The sequence below is a fragment of the Planococcus citri genome, chromosome 2 (assembly GCF_950023065.1).
Source record: "Planococcus citri chromosome 2, ihPlaCitr1.1, whole genome shotgun sequence".
Lineage (NCBI taxonomy): Eukaryota > Metazoa > Arthropoda > Insecta > Hemiptera > Pseudococcidae > Planococcus > Planococcus citri.
The window spans coordinates 38908238-38934569 of record NC_088678.1 but is presented as its reverse complement, the minus strand read 5'-3'; the positions used below and the strand labels follow the sequence as shown (position 1 = coordinate 38934569).

The following is a 26332-nucleotide window of genomic DNA, read 5'->3' as shown; positions in this document are numbered from 1 at the left end:
ATTTTAATGAACTGATATTACGGAAGCATTTGAAGAGTGATATTCCAAAACTCGCTTTGTCCATTTTTATCAAAGTTGAGTTTTCAGTGGTACCTGGTAGATGAAGTATTAACTCACATTCCTACATCATCAACCTACCAAAATGAGGTGTTAAACTCACCTAAATAGCCAATTCACTGAAAAATTTAAAAAAAAATAATGTTCCAAAACGCACTCTGTCCATTTTTATTGAAATTTTTTTTAGCAGTATTTAGTGGATGAAGTGTATACCTACACTCCTACATCATAAATCCACCCAAATAAAGTGCTAAACTCGCCTAAAAAGTCAATTTACCCGTTTAAAGGGAAACTGTTTTTCCTCTTTCCTGAAAAGTTGTGAAAATGGACAAAGCGAGTTTTGGAATATCACTCTTCATTTGAGAATTATCTTAGTACCTGAAGATCTTAATTCAGCGTTTTTACGAGGGAACTTTTACTTCCCATCACTTCTGATTGAGCTGAAATTTTGGCTCTACTGGAACAGCATGTCACCGAGACTTCAGAACCAAATTTTGAGCAGCTGACGTTGATTTTTCAATTTTTGGCGACTTTTTGAAAATGTACTTAATTATGTAATATTTAGATGAAAATCTGAAAATCGGGTTTTATGCTAAAGTCGATCCTATGAATCGATTACCATCATTTTCGATCGGATCTGGATGAGCCTCCAGCCGGAGTTGATCTTTTCTACAGCATCTTCAAATCGCTCTGGAAGGTGTTGTAGTCAAGTTCGGCAGCTGAAAATATAACCCTGTCTTAATAAAATTGAATTATGTTTTGAGTTCGGTTTTGCGAATTGATTAGAGTAGCTGAATCGCAAATTCGAGGTGAAGGGTTAGAAAGTGTATTTTTTTTTTTTTACAAATTAAACATCTCAATTTGAAAAAAAATCCAATATCGTCAAGTTTGGCCTCAAATTACTAAAAACTATCCACATTATTAATTTAAGAAAAAATCAACTCGAAACTGTTTGTATAAGTTCATTCGAGGTTTCTTCGTAAATCCTATAAATTGAAAGTTAAATGCAAATATTACATCATCAGTTCAATTTTTTGGTCTTCTAGCTGTCACTTTATACTCGCTGACGAAATTTTATATCGTAGAAACCTTTCATGTGTGAATGTAATTTGAGGTCTTGTTACTCTCATGCATTTGTACAAAGGTCAAGGAAAAAATTGTACATATTCATAACTTTGGTCATATTTCATCATGCGTACAATTTATCCACTCATAAAATTTATGAAAATTATTTGACAAAAATAAGAATTGAAATTCAGCAGTTGTGATGATTAATTTGAATTTTATTCAAAATATCATTAATGACAGATCACATGACTTGTTTCATATCAGACATTTTCATTTTCAGATCACTCTATGCTCTTGTGGGCTAAAATCATTAGTCGTAAAAAATATCTCAAAAATACGAGATCAATCAAAAATCTTCAGCATCTTTGAGCAAAGACCAGAAGGACCAACTATTGAAAATGATTGGTGATTGGTAGCTTTCCTACCCAATTTGACTTTTTAAAGAACGTGTTTTTCAAAATTTTCCTACAAGGATCCTATTCTTTTTTCATTTTGGCAATCGATTTAGTTAGTTTTTAAAAGAATACGAACTACTCGTGAAATATCTGCCTATTTTTATCAGTTATTTTGACACCTTCCCTCCCCTTCCCTGCCACCATAAAGAAAGCTACATTGAGGTGATGTTATCGAGTGGCGCATAAAAATAGGTTGAAATTTCACACATAATTATAGAATTACGAACTTACTTTTCATTTTTAATCACTTCATGGTTTTTTTTCAGACATTGTCCTGTATTCTTTGGAGTCGGGTGCATGCTTTATTGCTCACTCAGCAATCAATACGAATAGGAAACCTTTTCAATCGCCGTTCGCACAATCCCGGAAGGATGCATGAGAATGAACTTCTTATCGGAGAAATCAGCGAATCGTCTCTTGCTCACGTGCATTCCATTCAGCTTTGGACCGCTAACGCGAATCTGCACCTTGGTAAGTTGACTGTGTAAATAAACCTGCTGTGAAATGACGCGACAAATTTATTACTTAGTTGGTACTTTAATATTTACACATCGTAAAAGAATGCTCGTTAAGGAAAGCACTCTTGAAAAACAATACAATGTAGCCTGAAGATGATGGGCACGCGTTTATAAGGAGATGAGAAAAGTAGATAATATTTGCTCATCCATTTATTAATTCTTTTATCTTTCCAAATAGGTATAAAATAAATACGCAATTAGTGAAATTGAAAATAATCGACAACCTTACGTAATTTTTTGAATGAACACCTGTGGATTTGGCAGATTCGTGCAATACTGTAATAAAATTCAACCATCTCGAGATCATTTTCGTCTATCAAAATACAAATAAAAATTACAGTAGCTTTACTCGTCGTAGTCTAGAGAGTGAGAGTGGGCGACTACTTACTCATCACTATTCAGTCTTTTGTTTCGAGTTTAGATAAGCCTACCTACCTACCATTCTTGTAATAACGGTCCATAAAAATTAGATCTCGTTAACGTTCTTATAGCATGAAATACAACATTAAAGTATACAACTTTTCAATAATACATAAAACTGAGTAAAACGTCTCAACAATGTAACCATTTGCATCACATTCTCATGTTTATGTTTTTAATTCATCTTACTTACTATTTACCTATAGGCCTAATTACCTGTAAGTGCTGTGTTATAGGTGTAGGTATCTAAGATTGTTTTTTTTTTATTTCTCTAGGTTTACTACTTTCTTGATTAGTTTACGAGGAGTCAGAACTGAAAATATTTATGTGAAGATGCGAATAAGGATTGGTAAGTAATAATTAAATGTTGTAGAAAAGTTGTAGAGTAGAGACACTTGTGAGTAGAAAATTGCTGGGTAGATCTAGAAGAACACTGCATGTTGCAAAGATGCCTAGTGAATGGTGTTTTTTTTCTGAATAAGATTTGAACATTTTTGCTCCTTGTTGGATATCCATTAAGATTACGTTTTATGAGATGAACGAAAAACAAAAAAAGTATTGATCTAAAATACTTACACAGTACTGACATAATCCTTTGTCCTTCCTCTTCCTCTCCTCTCCTCTTTTCATTTCTACGAAACAATTCAACGATTTGAGGTATATTTCCGCTCTGTCGCAAAATATTATGACGAATAGGTATGTTGTATGTTATTTTATGGTTCTGAGCCAAAATGTCAACTCTACTCGTATGTTGACCAGACTTACGTAATACAATCACATAAATTTTATCCATGTATCACTTTCTAATTAGTTGGCGGGTCGTTGTGTGTTGTATGGACGCTGAAAGGTATGGCTTATGCTCTAGAAGTTATATTTGTTGTAACAGAGTTCAATGCATTACAAATTAAACTGGTAAATGTTTTAATAATGGACTCTGATGGCGCTAAACGAGACGGAAACGAGCAAAAAGAGTGCATTTAGAGTCGAAGAATTATGCCCAAGTTCTTTCAGTCTTTCCGCGTAGTCGACAACGGATGGAATTGTGCGAACCTTTCCCGTGACAGAAAATTTGTCCTCTTTTAGCTTTTCAAGATAACAAATAAAAAAGTTTTAAAGTGGTCTGTGTTTTCAAAAAAATTGTCGACATATTGAAAAAGTAAAAAATTGAAAAAAATGTATTCCAAATTTCAGCCTTCCTCGCATTAAAAATAACTGGTGTGTTGATTTTTTTTTTCAAATCAACAATTCAATTCAATTTTTTTTTTTGTAAATTGAAATCTTGATGGCAGAGTGGGAGGGGCTGAGGGGGAATCGCTTTGAAGAAGTAGACACTCCTGCTTGCATTAGGATGGTCTATTTCAAACTCTCAAACTAGAAGACGTATTGTCTACTATTAAATCCCAGCAAATGATTTCTTTACGTAAAGAAATGAGAGTAAATGGCTTCAAGAACTTACGGTTCTATGGAATTTTCGACCTTGAATGTTTTTTAACACTGCAAAATATGTCACTAATGGAAAAAAAAGTGAGTAGGTACTTAAATTGAAAAAAAATTAAAAATCACTCAAAAAATGTTTAAAAAATTTTGAAGTGAAGATAAAATTGTTGGAAAAAATAATTGTCGAAATAATACTTGTGTACTGAATACCTTGACCTACGTATTAACGTATTTTTCTTAAGCAGTGAAATGGTCCAGAAAATTCCCTTTCCCCATCCCTTCAATTCAAACTATAAGCACCTTTCAAACAAAATATTACCTACTGTCTCAATTGCTGCTGCTTGGATGCAGAAGAGAGAGTTATGAGGGAGCTGCAAATCTCGCGGTTATCAAAATTCATGAGTAAGTTGATCACTTCATACAAACAGGATTTCTGCAACAAAATTTATCTCGAAATTATCCATGTACCTAATACCTATACTCATCTTGAAATAATTAGTATGTACTCGTATTTGAATTTTGGCGCATTTTTTTTTGGAAAACTTGTTCTATGTATATTTTATTCCTGTTTTGGCTAAAAAGTAATCTTTTGAAAAATTCAACCAAATTGAAGATCCAAGATCACATTTTTTTCGAAATCTTCATCTTCCATTTATTTTGGTGTTCATCTTGAACATAAGAAGGAAAGGTGTATTTTCAAAGCTCCAATTTTTTAAGAAAAAATGCCATAAAATTTCAAAAAATACGGTAGAGAGCAGCAAGTTTAAAAATTTTCTATTTTGTTCATATTTTGGGGTGTCATTGTGTTTTGAAGCTCAATCTCAACGTAATGTGTTAGAAAAAGTAAAAAAAAAAAAAAAAAAAAAGGAAATCCTCAAACAATGCGAATAGGTTGCTTTGTACAACTTTGGAAATCTCATATTTGATGTTATTATGATTACCGTCGCTGGTTAAGATCCACTTGAGGCATTTAGGTCAATGTTCAACGTTCCAGGTGGCAGCTCAAAGTTTAAAAATTGAATAAAATTTCAAAATTTAAAATGTTTTGGTTTTTTTTTTTTGTGGGAGCGAAAGAGGAAGGGTTTCAAGTGGTCTTTTTTGAAGCTCGAAGTTCATTATTGTCATGACTCATGAGAAATTCTAAAAATAATAATGTACTTCTTTCCTTCAAAATGTGATAATTTTGTACTCAATTGTCATATGATCATCAAAAAATCGCCTAAACCAAAAAAAATCAAAAGTGGTGAAATTTTTTTTTTTCAAAGAACTCCTGTTGAGAGGGAGGGGAACACATTGACCTTGAAATTTGAGATTTTGCTGTGTCTTGTTAAGAGTACATACATATTTTGCCATAACTTTTTTCAAAGGTCCATCAAATTAAAAAAAAAAAAAAAAAAAGTTGAGAAACTTGATTAACATATTTGTAGAATTTTAACTTATTACAACATAAGTATTATGTTATGCTTGAGTATCTCATTTGAAAACACGTTTAATTGGGTGAAAAACTCGCCAACACTTTGGCAGATTCTCCATCTGTGGAATTCTTTAGGATGAATCAACATGTGACCAAATCAGCGAACAGGGAACAAACCACTTTTACTTTTCATTGGCAAGAACTTGAACAATTCGTGGATATTTTTGACCATACATAGAATAAAGTTGTAATACTCACCGAGAATACCGTACTTTTTCGTCATGACACTTCTCTTCCCCTCTTTGCTCGCATTCTTGTTGGGAAAATGCGGGTCTTTTTGAAGAAGGAGGTGAGGATTTTTTTAAAAACAATGAGATGTATCGGTGAGTCGTGTGACTCGAGGAGAAGGCAGAACGGGACTAGGATGGTCGGGCGAGGAGGAGAGGATAATCAAAGAGAGAAAAATCTATTATGTATAGAGTTTTGTGCTTAGTGTAGCTGTGTATGTGTAGACTCTCTCCATATACATGCGTGGCCTATACTTAGACAAAAAAAAAGAACTGCAGTATATGGAAGATGCCATGAAATATACATAAAATGTACCTATGTGCTCGAGTACGTACAACGTGTTGAGTAATGCAAGTGTAAGAAAAAGAAAAATACCTACAAAACGTCCGTGCCGCATCCAAAGGTATATAAAACCGATGGGATATGGGTCACTAGGTATATAAATGCGAGTACATGAAGAAGAAGAAGAGAGAAGAAAAAAAAACAAAACAAAACAATGAACTAAACGACTTGGCCGGCGTCGTCGTCGTCGTCGTCGGTAACGCTTCAACATCCAGTATCGGTTACTTGAAGCGCGCGCGTATGTTACCGTCTATTGTTTTTTTTTCATCTCTTGATTTTCTTCTCTTAACCTTACCTTGCTTCTTTCTTGTTGCTGAGTGTGCTTGTGTAAGCCAAGTATAGGTAAGTGAATTCTTGGCGAACGCGTGGTGGTTATTTTCCTCTCGGTCTCGCGAGCTATTACCTCCTTAGGTTGTTGCGGTCTGCTGCTGTCTCTCTGTCTCTCATATACTTACTCTTAATACACTTGTGTCCAACTCCCAAGAGCAAGAACAGGTATGCGACGTTGATACCGCGAGTGCTTTGCCGCGAGTACAAGTTCAAGGAGAGTGGATAGCCTTTCGGTAAACGCGTTCGCGTTCGTTTTCACGTTACCAGACGTGTCGGAAATTCACTTTTTATTGACGAAATCGATGCTTTGGCGCGAGTTTATGATCGCGACGTGTTGCGTCTTGATGTGATCGTGATCGAAAATTTTGTCCATTTTGTCGCGTGTGTTGTTCGGGTACCGAACACGATTCGGTGTCGGTGTCGGTGTCGGTGTCGGTGTTTGAAATCGGATACCTGTGATGTGCGGTGCATGACTCATGTGGAGCAAGCTTTTTCAGCCTCGTGAACCAAAAGTGTTCGCCGGATGCAAATGACATCGCAATATGGAGAAGATTGTAAGTGATTTTGGGGGTGTTTTTTTTGTAGATTTGAGATGGTGGGTTTTTGAAGAGGAGAATTAAGGGATGTTGGAAGAGCTGCATTAGTACTGCTGAATTTTGAGAGATCACGTTTGCAGGAAATTGAAAAATTGATTTTTAATTATTTTGGCGGAAATTGTGGAATTCTTGCGCTGAAAAATTGAAAACATGGTGACTGAACAGGAAAGACAGGTGAAAAATGAAGAACCTTGAGACCGAAAATGAAATAATCGAAATTATAGGATACTTTTATTCCATTTGTTGAAATTGAGGACTGTTGGTGCAGAATTGGTGTTTTTTTTTGAAATTTTGAAATTGGAGATCAAAAAAGTTTGAGCTGAGGATAGGTAGGTAGGTTTAATGATGAAATTTAAAATGTTGACTACCTTACAACGAATGAACTTGAGGAATTTAGACCTCTTAAAATTCAAAATTTTTCGTACAAAAATTGAGAATTTCTCAAGAGAGCAAACTTGGTGGCAATTTGAATTGTCTATAGTTACATCCTTACATTTTTATCACTGAATTCAGAAAAAAAAATGCACATAGGCAGTACCCTTCTCGAAAAAGCTAGGTCAAAAATTGTTGTTTATTTTCATATTTTACGCCATTTTTATGAAAATTTATGCAGACTTTACAATAATTTTGAGACGTTTGCCAAAATCTTGAAAATCCAAGAAAAGTTTTGAAATGAGAAACCCTGATAAGTTATCTACAATAAAAATTATCGGTGATAAAAAAAATAAGGATTGATAAAATAGTCTCAACATATAATTATGTAAAAGTAAGTAATGTTTTCAATTTGAAAAATAATGAAATTGGACAGATAAAAACAGATACTTACGTACTTACCTACCTAAAAAATAAGAATTGGAAATTTTTTGAAAAATTGTGTCAATCACAGAGGGTAGTTCCGAACAAACAAACAAAAACATCATGGGAAGGGAAATTCATGCCCTGTAATTTTGTTTCTCTTGATTTTTTCCATAAGACTCGATTTTCCAAAAATTTATTCCTTGTGATGAAAAAGTCGACATTTTCAAAAAATTGTTACGGAAGAAGACGTTTTTTGGGGGGAAAAAGTCATGTCTTGTACGAAAAAATGAGGAGAAACGAAAAAAAAAATCAGGGTCTCTGGATCGAAAATTGATTCACTCACAATTTTTGATCCCATTGATGAATTATGTTCGGAATGAAAAAAATTAATTTTAGCCTCGAAAATAGGCCATTAAATCCGAAATCGACTTATCAAATGCTAAAAATCGGTTCATTTGCGATTTTTGATCTTTTATGATCATTGATCAAACTTATGTTTGGAAATGGAAACTCAAGTTTTTCTTCGAAAATGTATTTGCAAGTCGGAAATCGATAAATCGAATCCCAAAAATCGATTCATTTGCAATTATTAATCTCACGCGATCGAACATATAAGTACCTATTTGAAATGGAAAATAAGTTTTTTCTTCGAAAATTGACTTCCGGATCAAAAGTTGATCACGATAGGAATTCGATAAATCGAATCCCAAAAATCGATTAATTGGCGATTTTCGATCTCATATGATCATAGATGTTTGAAAATGGAGAATCATATTCTTTCAAAAATGAATTTGCGGATCGAAAATCGATAAATCGAATCCCAAAAATCGATTCATTTGCAATTTTAAATCTCATGCGATCGAACATGAATATTTGAAATGTAAAATAAGTTTTTTCTTCGAAAATTGACTTCCGGATCAAAAGTTGATCATGATACGAATTTGATAAATCGAGTCCCAAAAATCGATTAATTTGCGATTTTCGATCTCATATGATCAAAGATGTTTGAAAGCGGAGAATCATATTTTTTCAAAAATGAATTTGCGGATCAAAAATTGATAAATCGAATTCCAAAAATTGACTCATTTGCGATTTTAGATCTCATATGATCGAACATAAGTATTTGAAACAGAAAATGAATTTTTTCTTCAAAAATTAACTTTTGGATCAAAAGTTGATTATGATCGAAAAATCGATAAATCGAATCCCCAAAAATCGATTTATTTGCGACTTTTGATTTCATATGATCAAATAAGATTTTAAATGAAATTTCGCATTTTAACTTGAAAACAAAACCCCTACTTGATCGAAAATCGATTGATCGAAAGTCGAAAATCTACATTATTTACTTCATCGATCATGTTCGAAATTATCGTCTGTTTTGCATTGTTTCGTTTCATCTTCAACAAAAATTTTATTTTTCGTCTCTCTAAACGCGATGTTATGAAAGCGGATTTTTTTATACTGGAAAAGAAATTAAAATTAACACAAAATATTGGAAATTGTCAAAATGAGCCATATTCACTTTTAAAACGAAAACGACGAATTTTGAATTTTATGGGCCAACATTGAATTAATAGGAAAATTGTTCCAGCGAATTGAACGATAAGACAAAGACTATATCTATTTTTATATTTTATAGATTTCTACCCTCAGTGTCTCCTGGTAGGTCAATTTTCTTAAAATGAAAGGTAGAGAGAAAATCGACAAGTCATCCAAAATTATCATAACTTTTCGTCCTTTCTTTTCAATTTTTTTTTTAAACTGTATTGAAGACAATTGTTGGAGGGGAGGAGATCACAGGGACTGGGGCTGAATCGAAAAAAGCTCGTATTTGAACGCATCCTTTAAGCCTTTCAAATTATTCAAAATCAACGTGTAACTTTAGTTGCATTTTTCAAAAAAAATTGAAGACGTCATAACAAAAAGGGGTATATATGACACATATGTCCTTTTTGAGACGAATCCATATTGTTATTCTTCAGACCTTCCTCTATCATATGAGACCACCCCCACTTCACAAAGTCGAAAAACCAGTGAGATATCGCCATTTTAAAACTGCGAAGTCGATTAAAAATCTACTTTTTCAAAGATAATGGGTTACTCATGGTCGATTTTGTGTTGTCAACCATTATTTACCTGGTTTAAATTCAAAAATTTGCTCAAAAACATTTTTAAACCAATAAAAAAAAATTGGCCAAAAAACTTGTCTTTTTTTTTTTTTACTCAATATAGCGATCTTTTTTCAGAGATAATGGGTTACTCATGGTCGATTTTGTGTTATCAACCATTATTTACCTGGTTTAAATCCAAAAATTTGCTCAAAAACATTTTTAAATCAAAAAAGAAATTGGCCAATTTTTCGCTTCAAAAAAGACATAATTCGAAATGTTTGAGCGCTTACCGCTAACACACAGTTTCCTCCAGACTGATGGTGCATAGCATTTCATATAGTTAGATAGTGGGAAAATAAGATAAAAATCGTCACCTTGTTCAAATATGCACATTTCTAAACTTCACAAGCATTCAAACTTTCAAACAGTTTTTTCTCAAAATACAACTTTCACACATAGATATGTCCTTTTTGCTATGACGTCTTCAATTGTGAAATTTTGGAAATGAGCTTGTTAAAAAGAAAGTAAAAAATAATTTTCGCCGTAATCTTGTCAAATTTTCAAATATGTACTGTACTTAGTAATTGTAGTAGCTTTTTACAGTTCTGATCACAAAAGTTGAACCTCGTCTTCAAAATTCAATTTTGAGTTTTTTAAATTTTTATCATCAATTTGAATCTCCTATTTTCTTACAAGCTCAGAATTTCTTGAGATATTATGTACTTGGTAGAAACGGCCATTGCTTAAAAATTAGTATAAGCTTAGCAGCCACCTTGAAACGGGGCTTCAACCTTCTCAAGGTTGAAATGGAAATAGGGTCTCTTACAATAATTTGAGCTGGATCGACAAAGCATGAAAAATATCCGAGTGATCGGAATTTCAAGTGCTAATAAAGCCTATTTTTTGAAGAATTTTGAAAAAATCATATTTTAACAAAAAGTAAAAAAAATCGAAATTTCACCTTATTCAGTCTGAAATAAGCTTAAATTTGGTATTCTTGTACGTATAAGCAATTTGATTTTTAAAAATTCCCTAAAATTAAAAAAATGAACTTTAGCACTTGAAATTTTAGCTGGTGCAGTATTTTTGTATACTCTTTCAATAATTGTTTTGTTCGACCTCGGAATTTTTCTGTCCGTTCGAATACTTCTTTCGTTAGCCAGATTGAAATTTTTCCAAGTGAATTTTTTTCTCAATTTATCAGTGTTACCAATCTACATATTTTTTTACTAACTTGAGACGTACAACTCACTTCATTAAACACTAGCCTAAAATACTTTCCAAAGAGAAAAGTTTCTCAAACCCATTACTGAACTTCTAGAAAAAATCACCTTCACCTCGTCAGTTACATATTCATTTTTTTTTCAAAGCCAGATCGTGAGAAAATGAAAACCCTAATATCGATAGCCTTTGATGTTGGTATAGATACACTTGATATTATGAAATGATTCAATACCCTATCTTCTTCTCTTTTCAGCCATTCTTTGCTTTGAAATTTTGAAGATGAGATAAAGGCTGAATAGATGAATGACACAATAACCGAGTGATTTTCGTTTAATTTTTCAATATTCCACCTACCTATAGGTACTTACTTAGATACCTTATATAAATGCCTATTTGCCCTAGTACGATAGTATAATATGGAGAGTATAATATGATAAAATACCGTTTAAAGAAATAACGATATTGAACAGTAGAATATAAATAGGCACTTTAGCTATTGTTTTTCTCCTCGACGACGTAATTGTAATTACTTTTTTAAAAATCAGTACACGTATGGACTATCTAGGAGAACCCCATGTGGGGGCATTCATTAATCATGTAAGTCAGGTAATATACCGCTCGCCGGTGCACTGATATAATAAATCACTAAAATGTTAAACGATTATCACTATAAAAAAACTATCCCTATATGAGTGCCTACTATAAGCTCCATATTCATAGTGAGATGATAACGTATTATGCTACATCATTGGACAATAATTTAAATGAAAGTACTCGTGTCCTCTGCGTCGTCGTCTACTTAATAGCTTCGTCCATTTTATTAACCTTGCTAGAAAAAAAAAATTATTTCGAGATATAAAAATTTACAAGAGTGGTAACACTTTCACATATCATCATCACCTGCTAGAAAATCTATAAGTATTCGCTCAAGTGTAAATACGAGTACAAGATGCTTATAGGAGGATCTATAGAATGAGAATTTTTCGCAATTTTATTGAACCAGTTGACGCTTATTTAATAAAAAAAAAGTACCCCCTCGTCCCTTGAAATCTTATCAGAATAAAATACGACTGAACGGTTTAAAATGTAAAAATTTATATTGCTTTCGAATACGAGTAATTCCTAAAGATATTCGAATACATACTTACCTATTCAAATCTGAGGTAGTTTACTCAGGTACTTTCTACACATATTCGCGGTTACTACAGGTAAATTTTTATGGTTCATTTATCTTCGTATTACGTCTTAGTTGTTGTTCTTGCTGGTGTTTTTTTTTTCGGATTTAGATTTTAATAGCCGATTGAAATATTTTTTTACGACTGATTGCCGACAAGAATTTGCGAAATGCCGATCATCGCTCGTTCGAGAATCGAAGCTGTCCAACTGGTAGTGTGTTGTTAAGTGATCAGTGCAACTCGTAAATGTCGATTGGTTTGTCTACGCAGACGCCATCCTCTTTGGTATTTTCATTAACGGCGCGTTATTATATCGGAATGATAAATACGGTGAAAGGTTCGAGTTAATCGGAGTATTTTTTCCCCTCTTCTGTCTGATGAGTTTTGTATGACGAATGATTTTATGATTTTTATATCGACTTTTGTCTTTAATTGACGAAGAAGGGTGTGTAAAAATGTGTGAATGGCTGTCTGGCGAATACCTATCTTGTTTTTTTTTTGTTTCCTTCTTTCGCCATTCCTTCAGATTTTCACATTCTCAATGACAATGTGGAAACAAGCTCATTTGCGCTAATTGTTGTTGATTGTACATTATCAGCTGATTATTTAATTGTACCTAAATAAAATTCTTACAGATTTTTTTCAGCTGCTGTGTCAATTGGATTTTTAGAAAAATGAGAATGAGGCGAGCAAAATCGGTCTTTTTTAAGAACTTGAAGGTGGTGGGGAGAGGAAAGAGACTGGAAAAATTTATGGGGCTGATTCCGAATAAACATGATAGAAAGTCTAACTATATATACGTCTGTTGGGAGGGTTTCTCCTTTCAATGTGATTAAATTTCAGAATTTTCGAAATTGAGAAAACAAGTTGGTTACAGAATTATAGTGTCTGGTTGTTGACGTTTCCGATGAAAGAGCTGCATGTGAAAATTTCTGCGCAATTAACTGAAATGCTCTGTAATTACCTAATCATTTTCGACTAAAAGAACCATCTGAGTTGGATCTTATATTCTCACAAGGAAAGAGTTTCTAAAAATAACATCATCACCCAAAATCTCAGGTACAATACTCAAACTGCTCTAGTGCATTTTTCGATTTTTGGTGAATTTTTAAAAACCTTTGAGCTATAATTGGAAAAAATTTAAATCTCACCAAATTAATTAACCAAGAAAGCTGGAACTGGGTACGTTACATATTGTTTACCGCCCCCCACCCTTTTGAAATAGATTGAAAACGGTGTCAAACAGTTTTGAGCAGTTTTGGAAATCTCACATTTTTTGAGGTGGGGGAGGGGATGGGGGTGGCGAGGTTTATTGGGAAAAGTTCCATAAAAACTACGTAAATTATTGTGAAATAGACAAAAACATGGGAAATTTGAAGATATGAAAAAAAAGAAAAAAATGTAGGAAGTTTTGAAATTTTGACCGAAAAACTGAAAAGATTTTGAGTGGTTTTACTCGTCTTTTATAAAAAATATCCAACAATTTTACACAAAAATTTCAAAATCAGCAATTGTGATTTTCGTTTATTCTATAACGGTTTCAAACTACCTCCAATCGACTTAGTATGTTGAAATTTTGACTTCCCAAATCCATTTGGTAAAATTTTGTGAAAACTTAAATTTCCAAAAGTTTGGTGGAGGCTCCAGAAAAACGCTCAAAATAATTTTATACCTCTTCCAATCCATTTGAAGAGTATAAGAAAGTGTTGCGTTCCAAATTTCAGCTTTCTTGACCAATTTAGTAAACTTTTGATTTTTCTTTATTTTTTGCCCTAAAATTTTCAAAAATTCATCAAGAATCAAAAACTCAAAAAGTTACACTAGAGTTGAACGCCTGAAAATTTGGCTGCTGATGTAATTTCTGAGTCCTCTTTGCTCTTTCGATTTAGTTTTGTCCAGTTCAAACGATGTTCTACCAGTTGTTTTTTTTTTTTTGATACTTCCCTCATTATAGGATTGACGTTTCTTACAAATCTGGCCCTCAAAACAACCTTGAAATAATTACATAGATTTTATTTAGATGTTCAATAATACTTACTAATTTTATTTATCAAACACTCAAATGTAATGGACTTTTGGAAATCATTTTTCTGATTTGAACAATTTTTCGATTTCTCAAATCATTTTAATATTTTTGAAGAATTTTGAGCAGCATTTACATATTTGCGGAACAGTTGAAATGAATGTGTTGTCTGATGATTGAAAATTTTAAGCCTTTTATGCTCTGATCTTGGATTTGATAAATCGATTTCTCTCCACGAATGTTTGGAGAATTGTGTTTCCAATTACGATCATAATTCATCTCAAAATCATTTTTTTTTTTTGAAAAATTATTTTTTTCAAATTAAATTTTAGCGATCATTTTATTCAAAATTTGCTCTTTTTCTGTTATAAAATGGCCTCCTGAAATCAAATTTCATTATTTCCTCAATTTTCATCACCTTTTGAATTCCTTCTCAATACCGGGAAGTCAAAAATAAGGCAACTGAAAATTTGGGTTTAATACTCTTTCGGCTTCAGACATGTCAATCTGAAAATTCTCGGTTTCGGTAAATTAAAGCCGGAAACTTCAAATATATGTACCTAACTACCTAATGATCGATGAATCAAATTCTGGGTCGAAAAGAGTGGTTCTTATTGGAAAAAAATTCAAAAATCGTGAATAGTTGTAATATTGTAAATTTTTCCAAAAATGCTTACCAAATCAAAAATTATAAAAAATTTCAGAAAAATGCACTCTTGTTTTGTTTAGGCAGGATGAACACCATTTTTTTAAAAGGTATAATCTTCTTCAAAGAACGAATGAGTATTTTTCAAATAAATTATGAGATTTTTTCAGATGGAAAAAAAAGTAATTTACTGGTTTTTTTTTTGGTTTTTTTGTGGTGGTAGGGAGGGTTTGAAGTGGTTCCACGACTCTAGAAACTTGAAGATGGAAAAATATCAAAAAAAGTCTCGAATTCCAATTTTGCTGCTTGCGAATATCAGTTCAGTTCATATTATAACATTTAATTTTCGATTTGTCACAATTTTTCGAAAATTTGGATCAGGCTCCCTTACCATAAAGAAAATTAGTTTTATACCAATTATTAATCAACCGAATCGATTGATAGCAATTTTGAATCAAATTTTTGAATTTTTCAATATTTTGAAAAATTTTATAAAAATCACCGGTAACGAATTCAGCACCTGTCTACATTCACATCAATCTTCTCACGGTCTATTCCGTTGATTTAGACAAAAATTCTCTCAATCTTATTTCTAGCTGTTGAAATCCATAAATATTTGAAAAAAATAAATTAAAAATTTGTCTGGATTCTTGAGGTTTTTTTAGCTCAAAGAAATCCATACATTCCAGAGGTCAAAAAAAAATATGGTTAACAAATTTCAGTTTTCTTCAAATCGTACCCTCCTCAATCTAATAAAATTATATTTTCTTTGTGAAAATACCGAAATTTATTTTCAAAAATTCATAAAAAATTGAGAAAAGAAATTTCGTACTTGATTTTTGTCCCTTAGGGTGTTTTTGAAAACTCTTAGTTTTTCTCCATCCTGGCCAAAAAATTTCCCGCCGATTTGCCTTGTCAGCCTGTGGATTTGAGTTGACTTATTCCACCTACTTGAATACCAATTTCGCGAACCATAACAGTTAATTCGAAGTGTTACGTAAAATTCTCAAACCACGGCGTATTTTTCGATCATAATTCATCACGAATGTCGGATATTATACTGCGGTATTTAAATATTCTAAAATAACGTAGAAAAAAATGTGTAGTTCTTGTAGAGAGTCGCGCCTTTTCAACGCTTTCTGTTCGTTTCAAACTCGCGGTAAAAATGTATGCACACATGCCAATAATATCAGAAATGATATAAATCCTAATGGTAAATATCCGCGAATACATGTGTTTTTAGTTATGTATCTCACTTATGACATGACGTGTCGTATTACTCTTTAGTCTTTACCGGATGTAGAAAATACAATTTCTAAATTACACGAATATTTATCGGAAATACTCGCATTCGTATAGGTAGGTATATTTGCTCGTATCAGTGAAAAGTGATAACTTACACCTAATACCTTTTCGAATATATTTACTTCCGCTCGCGAGTTCCTTCTTCCACCCCTTTACGTTAATTTTCACTTCCTCTTCGAAAATTTTTTTTTCCGATTACAAATTTTTGATTTTTTCTGCAAATTTCTCCTTGTTTGTAGGCAGGCTTGTCTCGAAACCCCAAAAAGGAGCCGCTCTTTGGTCATCGCGCCGGCTTCTAGAGAATATTTTCCATCGCGTTCTATGATGTTTGTTTAAAACGCGTGTCCACCTTACTCGAACGTGTTTTCGACATTTCATACATGCGAGTTTACACATTGGTCACAGTTGTAGGTACATACGTTTGTATGCATTATGTTTTGTTACTCGAAGAATCACCAACTCGCATGTTAATCCGTGCAATTCTTCGAAGAGAAACCGCGCACCATCTTTGGGAAAAAAGCCGCCTGCGTTCGACCAGTGTCAATAGTGAACCAGTCAATCTCAATAATCGATGAAAGGAATCGATAAAGAGACTATGAAAGAGTCGGTCTTCTTATATGTAGCTACGAGTACATAGATTGAGTTTTAAAACAGCCTACGTCATTATTGGGCTCGAATTTCGAGTGAAATTATTTTCAAAGTTATCCAGATGGCGAAAAAATAATCAACTAGATCGATCACTTGGAATCAATTGTTTTTAAAAAATGATGATAGCAAAGAGAAAAGGAAAAGGTGTTACATTATGTCGTTGGTTTGTGTGAATGTGAGATAAAAACCATAGGTAGGTAGGTAGGTAGGTGAAAGATTTGCCAAGTAGATACTATAGATAGATATAGGTGCTGACAGTTGAGAATTAGTAGAGACTGTTCAACTTCGATAAATAATTAACTGCTTTAAATATACATTAGCATTGACACATGTGTTAAGGAGATATATGTGGCTGCCTACCTATCTTACCTTATACTTGCAACCGCCAATTGAAATGTACATGTAAGTAAGTTATGTAGGTATATAAGGTATAATATAATGTTGTAGTTTCTCTTCTCTGGGTACTGCATTTAGATTAGAACAAGAACATTATTAAACAAAAGGAAGGACTGAGAGTGAGTGAGACTTCGATGTATTTAAAATTGAATTTGTAGGTACCTACATGTGCACTTTTTAATTGGCTCCAGAGACCTACCAGTCTGAAAATTTTTAACCAATGACAATGCTATAACTTGTTAACTAGGATATAGGTACTAACGTACATGCTTTGTATCGATTACCGTGTTGATTTTGTTTGGACATTTTATAAGGTTTCGAAATGTCAACGTGTGGAAACCTTTGAAAAGTCCCCTGGATTCTTTTCTCTCTTTTTTTCCCGAACAAGAATATTCTACTTGTATGTCACGTATGGCTAGAAATTCGATATTAGCCGGTACGTTGTAAGATATCGAAACTAATCCATAGTACATATTAAAGTCAATTATACGATTATTTTTTCTGTCCAATGTTAACGTAGGAGGTATACTAAAGAAGAAGAACATCAGATCGAAAAAATATTTCACGTTTAGAAAACTTTGTTCGAGAATGGAAAGTTAGATAATTTTTTTCAAAACGAAACTTTTTTCTGAACCTCTCCTCTCTTCTCCTTTTTAACAAAAAAAAAAATACGAGTGATAGAAACCTCTTCAGCTCAAGTACCTACCTACTTTGATTTAAACGAAAGTTGAATTTTGGGACGAGGCTCCTTCGGAAACAAGTTTTTATTTGAACAGAAATTCATTAAAATCGTGCATACTTTTATTTAAGTGCTTTTAAAAAAAATTAAGTACCTACCATTTTGATATTTTAAAAATTTACTTATTTGTTTACTCGCTCGCCTAAACATAGAGAGAGTCTGTTTCGGCTATCACATCAGTTTACCGTGAATTGGGGTGGTTTTCTTTTTCATTTACTCGTATTCGTGGAAATGAACAAACCAATTGGGAAAAAAGTAATTGACAACGTTTTATAGTTCAATAAGCCCTATACGAAATGTCGCAAGCAGAAGCTTTCCACCATTAAAATTAAACGAGCAGATTCAAAAAGTGTATATGTGAGGACCCTGAAATTGATTGTACCTAGGAACTCTTTAAGAATCGAATGGAACCTCCTCCTGTAAAATTTCAGTTTTGGTCGTATGTATGGTCCCTTTTGAAGTATGATGATTTTTGAAAATTAATGCATATCAAACTATCTGCGATCTTCGTGATGATGAATATTTTTTAGGTTGTCAGATTTTTCTAGAGACTCAAAAAAACGTTCAAATTGAGTAAAAAAAAATAAATGATTGACAAAATGCTGAAAAATCAACAAAAAATCATCGTTTTACTAACAAAAAATTAAAATTCATTTTTTGTTAGTTTCCAAAAAAGAACATTTTAAATGGAAGAAAATCATTTAGTTTTTTTGAATAACTTTCTTTCCATTTTTTAAGCACCTGTTTACCTACTTCCTCTCGTAATTTTTTTTCAAGTAAGAAAATTAGGTACATATTTAATTATTTTTAATCATTTTTACAAAAAATCATTCCTGATGAAGTGATGATTAATATTTTTTTAAATTGGACTTTCAAAATATGAATATATTTTTTATTCATTATTTTTCCCTCAATTTAATCCTTACTTCAATGTCCGAGAAAGTGTCTCAATTCTTTGGCATTTTAGCAAAATATTTTCATGTTAGGTACCTACGTAGGTAATCATAATTCAAATTACGAGTATTACTTTTGTAGCTAACATTCAAAAGTGTTTTTTCCTTAATCAGTTTTTCAATTTTTGATTTTTCTAAAATATATTTTTCGAGTTTTTTGTGATTGTTGGACGTTGGTGTAGGTATTGTTATTGTTATATGTATCTTTTCAATACTTACTGGAAATTTGTTTGATTCTTTGTCATTCAAGCAAAATGACTGGTGCTCGCATTTTTTGGGTTGTCACTTTTCTATAGAAGTCTAAAACAGGTAGTACTTTTGGTACACTTTTTTCAATCACCCAAAAAATGAGACCTTTACGTACACTTTTCTAGCAATCAAAAATGGTACATTGGTGTTCACTTTTCAAGCAGTAAAAAATGGGACCTTTGCACGTTTTTTTTTTCAATTTGAATTGTTCCAATTGCCAGGTTGGAACTGAAACCCAAAATCAAAAATTCGTACCTTTTTTCTTGTTACCTTTTTTTGGTTTTTTTTGTTTTTTTTTGGGGCTTTTGTTTTTGCATCTTTCAAAATCTTGAAAAGAAGGAAGCAATGGCAAAGAATTTCTCTTAGCAATCTTGTCAAGTTGATAACTGTATTAAGTATACCTCCTTCATTAACATTTAAGGGTAGAGGCACCAAATATGGGCCACTTTTTTTTGGAGGATTGCCACTTGAAAACTATAGTAGGTTGAAACCTCCACAAAGGCTTAAAATGAAGTTCCATCCTTCCATTAACACTGTATAAAACTTCAAGGGTGAAGGTCAACTTTAAGTATGTTTTTTTTATTGTTGAGTGATAAGTGTCAAAATGACAGTTCAAAATTTTGGATGCCTAATATGGACCACCTATAAAATTTCAAAATAAACATACTTTCACATTTTTCAAAAGGTCATATTTATTTGTAGAAATGAACAAAAAAACTTATTCTAAGCAGTTCAGGTTGATTTTGAATATTTTTTTCAAATTGTTGAATGACGAGTGTCAAAATGACATTTCAAAATTTTGGACGCTTAATATGGGCCACCTAAAGAATAATTTCAAAATAAAAATATTTTTACGTTTCAAAACATCATATTTATTAGTAGAAATGAACAAAAAAAAGTATTTCAAGCATTCCTCTTTTCAGAGGCTGTAAAAAATGAGTAAAAAATTCAATATCACAGGTGGTCCATATTAGCGCACCCCATAAAAAAAACTTTGCACCAAAAATTTCTGTACATACCTTCATTTTTAGCAAAAACTGATCACTCCAGCAGAAACTACATCCTTTTTTGATATTATAAACATCAATGACATTTTAGAAAATTACACCACATTATATTTTAATAAAAGTTGAAAAACACACTAAAGAAATTTTTCAGTGTCTCAAAACAGTTTTTTGTAAATTTCTCAGCGAGTTTTGACTTTACAGTTGTAATTTTTGTCTCATTCGTTTTTTTGATGAAAAATACATCAGAATACATTTTTTCCTGACAGATTGCGCTAATTACCAACGAGAACGGGCGCTGGTCCATATTGCGGACTGGTCCATAATTGGTGCCCTTACCCTTATCAACAACGTATACATCAATAATATTGAGTATTTTTTTCAAAAGTTTTTGAAGTGTATTCTGATTTTTTTTAAAAATCAGGTAGATGACTTTGGAGGTTTGAGGGAGGGGGGATTTTCATTCTACATGAGGACATGAAAAATGCTAGATAGATATGTACGTCCCTGACGACACGACAAGTATATTATGTTCTCATAAAAAGTGTTCAGAATAAAATTTTCTTTCGAGGGTAATTTTTACTCGAAACATTGTTTAAAAATTCCACAGTTTGATTTTAGCAGAAGTCTAATTAAAAAAATTAGATCATATTTGTGTTCAAGTTTTTCAAGAACGTTCTATTCAATGTATGTATTACATGAATCGCATGATTTCGTAATTTTTTTCAATAACACTCAAATTCAGGCGAGAAGCTGGCTTCCATTGAGTCCCCATTTTGAATATTCTATAATTCGAACTTGTACCAAAAGTTTCAAAAATGCGATTTTTTGATTTAAAACATGAAAAAAAGTTTTGATTGGTGAAGTTGACCCATTTGACCCATTTCTTTCACTCGATGAAATGAAATCATCACAAAAAAAATCAAAATTCTGAGTAAATAGCTGAAAAATTAAACAAATTTTTATTTTTTCTATGAGTGTAATTTTTATCAACTTTTTCATGAAATACGTCAGAAAGAGGTCAAAATAAGATAGGTAACTAAATTAGTAAATTTAAACTTTTTTTGATCTTTGAAATTTTTTCGTATTTTGATTAAGGGCCAGATGGGTCAACTTTACCGATCCGAACTTTTTTTCAAGTTCACTGAAAACTTTGACACTCCCTAGCAGCCTTTAAAAAAGGGCTGGAGAGCTGCAATTGGCGCCATTGGTCATCCCTTCGGAAGGCATTTCCACAGGAAAAAAATTTCAAAAAATCGCTGACCCCCCCCCCCTTACCACTTCTTGATTGAATTGACGTGGAATAACCCTTGTAAGGAAATTCCACGGGGTAACGAAAAAGCACCCTTTTTTCTCATTTCGACAAAAAAAATCACAATTTCTTGAATAAATTAATTTTTGAAATTTTGAATGAACTTGAAAATTACATCTACCCATTTTTTAAAATAGACTACCTATAGATACCTAATTTTTTCGTTTGTCTAAACTGTTCCTCATAATTATGAAATTTTTCGATATTGGTGCCGGGGAAATTCAACGTACCCAGAGGGAAAAAATTGAAAAAATTGTAAATAGGGCCCAGAAAATTTTAAAGTGGTAAGTTTGGTGGTATCCGTTTTCCTGTTTGATACATTATACGTATTACTTTTCGATGGAGAAAATACTATCTGATTCACTCCAATGTCCAATGTGATTAAAATCCAAAATTCATTTACTTAACTACTAGATTTCTTAAAAGCCTTGAATAGGTAAATTTTTTCTGGTTTCTTAATTGATTCTATTATTGTGCCCATTTTCAAAATGATACTGATACATATTTCATTTAAAAATTTGAATTAACTCATCCGAGAGCTATATATTAATAGACATCTGTCGTAATTAAGTACGTACACTTTCAGCCTTTCACCCATAACACATTTACTGTCTTATTGTAGTTACAAGTGAAATGTTAAACAAATAAGTTACACGATTGTTAAACTTGCAAGATGCTATTTAGCGTTGAGAATAGATAGATGAGTAATGCCACGAGGAGAATCTACAGATAGAGGGCGGGAGGCAGGAAGAAGAGCGAAAGAGAACATTGAGTTGAAATTACATGTACTTGTGGCCGGATTGATCGTACCACTATCGTATAATATACCTGAGTAATGTCGTATTCTGATGAGGAAGAAATCGAACGTGAGACGATTTAAATAGCTATCTAGCCTATACGATGGTTGTGGTAAATACCTATAAGCCTATATAACAATAACACGATGCCAATATACATACAATCTGCATAGTACACAGATTACACACCAAGACATGAGACATGTCTGGTTTCATTTTGCAGGTTCTTTGACTACATAATTAATACGACAATACTTTGGTCGTAAAGTTGTCGATGGCGTTTAATAAAATCCATAGATAGAGATACCATGCACTCATAATATGTGTATTGTGTACTCGCTCGGAGACAGGGGGAGGTATGTTTTAATAAACCGACAGTGAGATTATAATCTTATACGTTAGATGTGTGCATATTTAATAACGATGAGCTCGATTAAATCATCGAATTGGAAAGTGAACACTGTAATTTGGTCGTCGTATGAATCGATGATGTGTACAGACTACAGACTGTACACTCTTCACAGACATGCAGTTTTGTTTCGACTCATCGTCGTAATAATTACGACAGCGGGCGACATTGTCGTAATAAAACTCTTGTTCACTTTTCAATATTTGAACTTGAAACTCTCATGAAACCGTGTTGTTAAACACTGCACCAAGTCGACGCGGTGCAGTCACCCGTGAAATGCGAAATTTAAAAATGCCACCTGCTACCATTTAATATCGCTGGAAACTGGTTCTCGATGTGGTGCCAGAGTCCGAGTTGCTCGGTGCGGAGGTAGCTACGATAAAGAGACGTCGTTTAAATATCTGTTTTATTAATTGCCCGTACTGGCCACTGGTTGAAGACCGGAGGAGACTCGTAAAAGTAAAATTTTTTACCGTATTAGCGGTCGGTCGTGTGCTCTGTAGATTAGTGAAAACAATAGGTAAATAGTCGAAGTTTTGAATGAGAGATGTATGTGAACTGTGCCAACGGGTCAAGTTTATCTAATCCTAATATCGCAGGTTTCATATTTTTATTCAAGTCCAAGGTGAATACCCATCGCTCTGTATGTATACGAGGTATAGAAAGAAAATTTCATTTTCTGCATAGTTTCACTTTCCCTGGACAGACGTAGTACGAGTATATAGGATGCTATGGCAACGGTGGCCAAAAATTCAGGTGTCAAAATTACCAACAAGTTAATCATAGGTCTTGGTACTATTTTCGAGAGGTACCTTCTTATATGTTAGTTGAATCTAATGAATTGAATTCTCTTTCTGTTTCAGGTTTTAATCGCTATTTTGCTGATATACTTTTTGCTTATCACTAAGCAACCTGTGTATTGTCGAGATCATCGCAAACATGGCCATCTTTCACCATATCTGGAGCCTCCTCCTCCAAGATCCATCAGAACAATTCCACCACTTCACAAGCGCCCTCCAGCTCATAAATCAGGGCATCATAGTATCGGGCCTCCACATAAAGATCATCCTAGTGCAAATTCCGTTCTGCCAAACCTCTCGAAATGGTTTTCGTCCAGTGGAAAGCAAGATAAAGAGAAGGCTGCTTCGGGAATAGCTTCAAAATCAGTGCTGCAAACCAGATCGCATGATTATGCTGTCGAAGAGTCTAAATGTAATCCTTGTAATAGCGTTCCATGGATACCAATTGTGGGCAGTCATCGACCTAAACAGCTCGATCTGGGATTCGATCATCAACAACACGAACAGCCTGAGGATTTCGCCGGAAATTCGTATTATTCGTCTTTCAACGAGATGTCTTCCAATTTGAAACCCATCAATGTGATTCCTTCACCTTTTCCAATGTATTTTGGCACCCCTGTGTATAATCCAGAACTGTCCCATAATCATTTACCGGCTCAAGATGTATCCCAGAATCATTATCAAGTTCAGGATGTATCTCAGAACCATTTCGCAGCCCAAGACATATCGCAGACATTCCATGGCCAAGACTTTGCTCAAAATCATTTCCAAAGTCACACTTTACCCGAGAACCAATACCAAACTATCGATTGGGGCCATAATGCTGCTGCTCCTGTTGCCGGATTTGGCGCCACGTGGAACGCAGCTCCATCCTATACAGCTTCGGGATCAGATAATGTGCACGAGCCTAGTTTATATAGTCCTCAAGTAGGCCCTCAGTCAGGCCATGTTGCCAACCATTTCAATACTTCTGCAGATCCTTGGCTATACGAGTCGAAAGTTATGCCATTATCACACTACGTGTTATCGGTGGATCACCCGTTGCAAATATACCAGACGCCATTGCTGGATGTGCCATCGTACCAGGTACCCCCTAGTCCAGGAGCAGACTTACCTTTGCATGTGCAAAATCAAGTTTTCCAGCCAACCCAGGCTCCTGCTCCGGTTCACGAAGAGCCAGTAGCGAACCATTTCACATCATCGACCGGAGCTGATGGTACCAATGACCGGTATCGACCATTGGCTCATAATTCCTTATTGGATGATGCCAAATACTCTTCGAGCGAGAGTAAATTTTCATCTGTAGGAGCCGAAGGTAATCATGTAAATGATACTTCCGCATCGACTGATTTCTTCGAGAATATTACCAGTTCGTTGATCGAGTATCTGACTCCGCCTAATCTCAGCCCTAATACCAATGAAGAATGGGTCTTCGATGCGGAACCAGAAACACCCAAGAAAAAGAAACAGATACAAATCGTTATACCTTATACGATAGATAAATCCAAAGGTATCCAATACAAAAACTCCTCTTCAAATTCATGGAGCACTGAGCGATCCCTGTCGCAGAGATTACGCGATATGTGGGGCCCTTTTACCGAAACCACGACCCCGTTGCCAATCGTCAGCTACTTAAAATCCAACTCGAACGTATCTGCGAGTAAACCGTCCCTGGGCAATCCTCCCAAACGTCAAGAATGGTCGGACATGTTAAGACTGCAGAAAGCCATCGACACGTGGACTGTCGAAGGATACTCGAACCATAAACATAAACAAAACGAATACTATTTTCAAAAAGTAATCGCATCTACGTTACCTCCCTCGAAAGAAATACCATCCGATTACCTGGCCAGCACTGTATCCTACCTGCATGTCCAACCTGTACACAACTTTAGAGGTGTACGTAACCAGATACCTGTGATCGAAGAAAAGATGCACCAAGAACCGTTACACCTGACCAACTCCTCCAATTCTAAAGCATGGGAAAAATTGCCAGTTTCGGTGTCGCCTCTAACAAAGGAGAAAGTATACATTGTTACGCCTTTACCGTTAAAATCCTATAATTTTAGCGCCGAAGGTGTTGTCGAAAATTGGCCCTGAGGTGGTCTTCGAGATGAGACGATGCGGAGACGTCGTCGTTGCAATACGTCCTCTAGTTTTTTCTTATGATTTATACGCCCGGTACCCGGTGTTTTTATGAAACATTTATGTAGTATCGACTTGTGCCATAATTATATGTACGTACAGAGAGAGAGAGAGAGACGTACCTCAACGTGTGCTCGTAAATGTAATGTGTAATTTCTAATTGGATTTGCCATGTTTTCAAATCAATAATGTGCTTGTACGTAAGATTTTATATTCGTACTGCAGTTTGGTGTGCATTGGGGGGTTTGATCGGGGTTCGTTTTAGGTTGATATGGTTAGTAATTTCAAATGCAGTCTGTTTGATGCTTGTTCTCAATTTATTCAATATGAAGAATGAGTGTTTAGAAGGATCTTCGATGATCAGGTATTTTACTACGAGTACCAAAGATTTGTTGAGTTCAATGCTCCTGAAAAATGCTTCATGTAGGTACCTACTGCAGAGGTCTCAATGTTGACCGTGAAAGCAAAATTCAAAACTCCAAAAATACGGTTTCAGTTTTCTTCTTTCTTTCTTCTTTTTCTCTCTTGAAATAAGAATTTTTTACTTGAATAAAACTGAATAAATAAGTAGGTACGTACCTACATATTATTTTTTTTTATGATTTTTTACTTAAGTATTGGTACATTTTTCCTCTGTTTTTTTTTTTTTTTTTTTTTTTTTTTTAAAGTA

The 26332-nt window shown here is 33.7% G+C and overlaps 1 protein-coding gene across 2 annotated transcripts; it reads left to right on the top strand.

Moving 5' to 3' along the window:
• Window positions 1-1920: 1920 nt before the first annotated feature.
• Window positions 1921-26332, top strand: LOC135835698 (uncharacterized). Of its 2 annotated transcripts, XR_010556935.1 has the most exons (3): window positions 1921-2051; window positions 2794-2867; window positions 23581-23696. XR_010556935.1 is itself a non-coding variant. In XM_065350087.1 (2 exons), the coding sequence occupies exons 1-2, from the start codon at window positions 6872-6874 to the stop codon at window positions 25615-25617; spliced, it is 2049 nt and encodes a 682-aa protein (XP_065206159.1). In that variant the 5' UTR covers window positions 6783-6871; the 3' UTR covers window positions 25618-26332. The 2 variants fall into 2 exon arrangements, 1 of the variants encoding a protein (XP_065206159.1); XM_065350087.1 differs by lacking the exons at window positions 1921-2051; window positions 2794-2867 and adding an exon at window positions 6783-6883 and having other exon boundaries at window positions 23581-26332.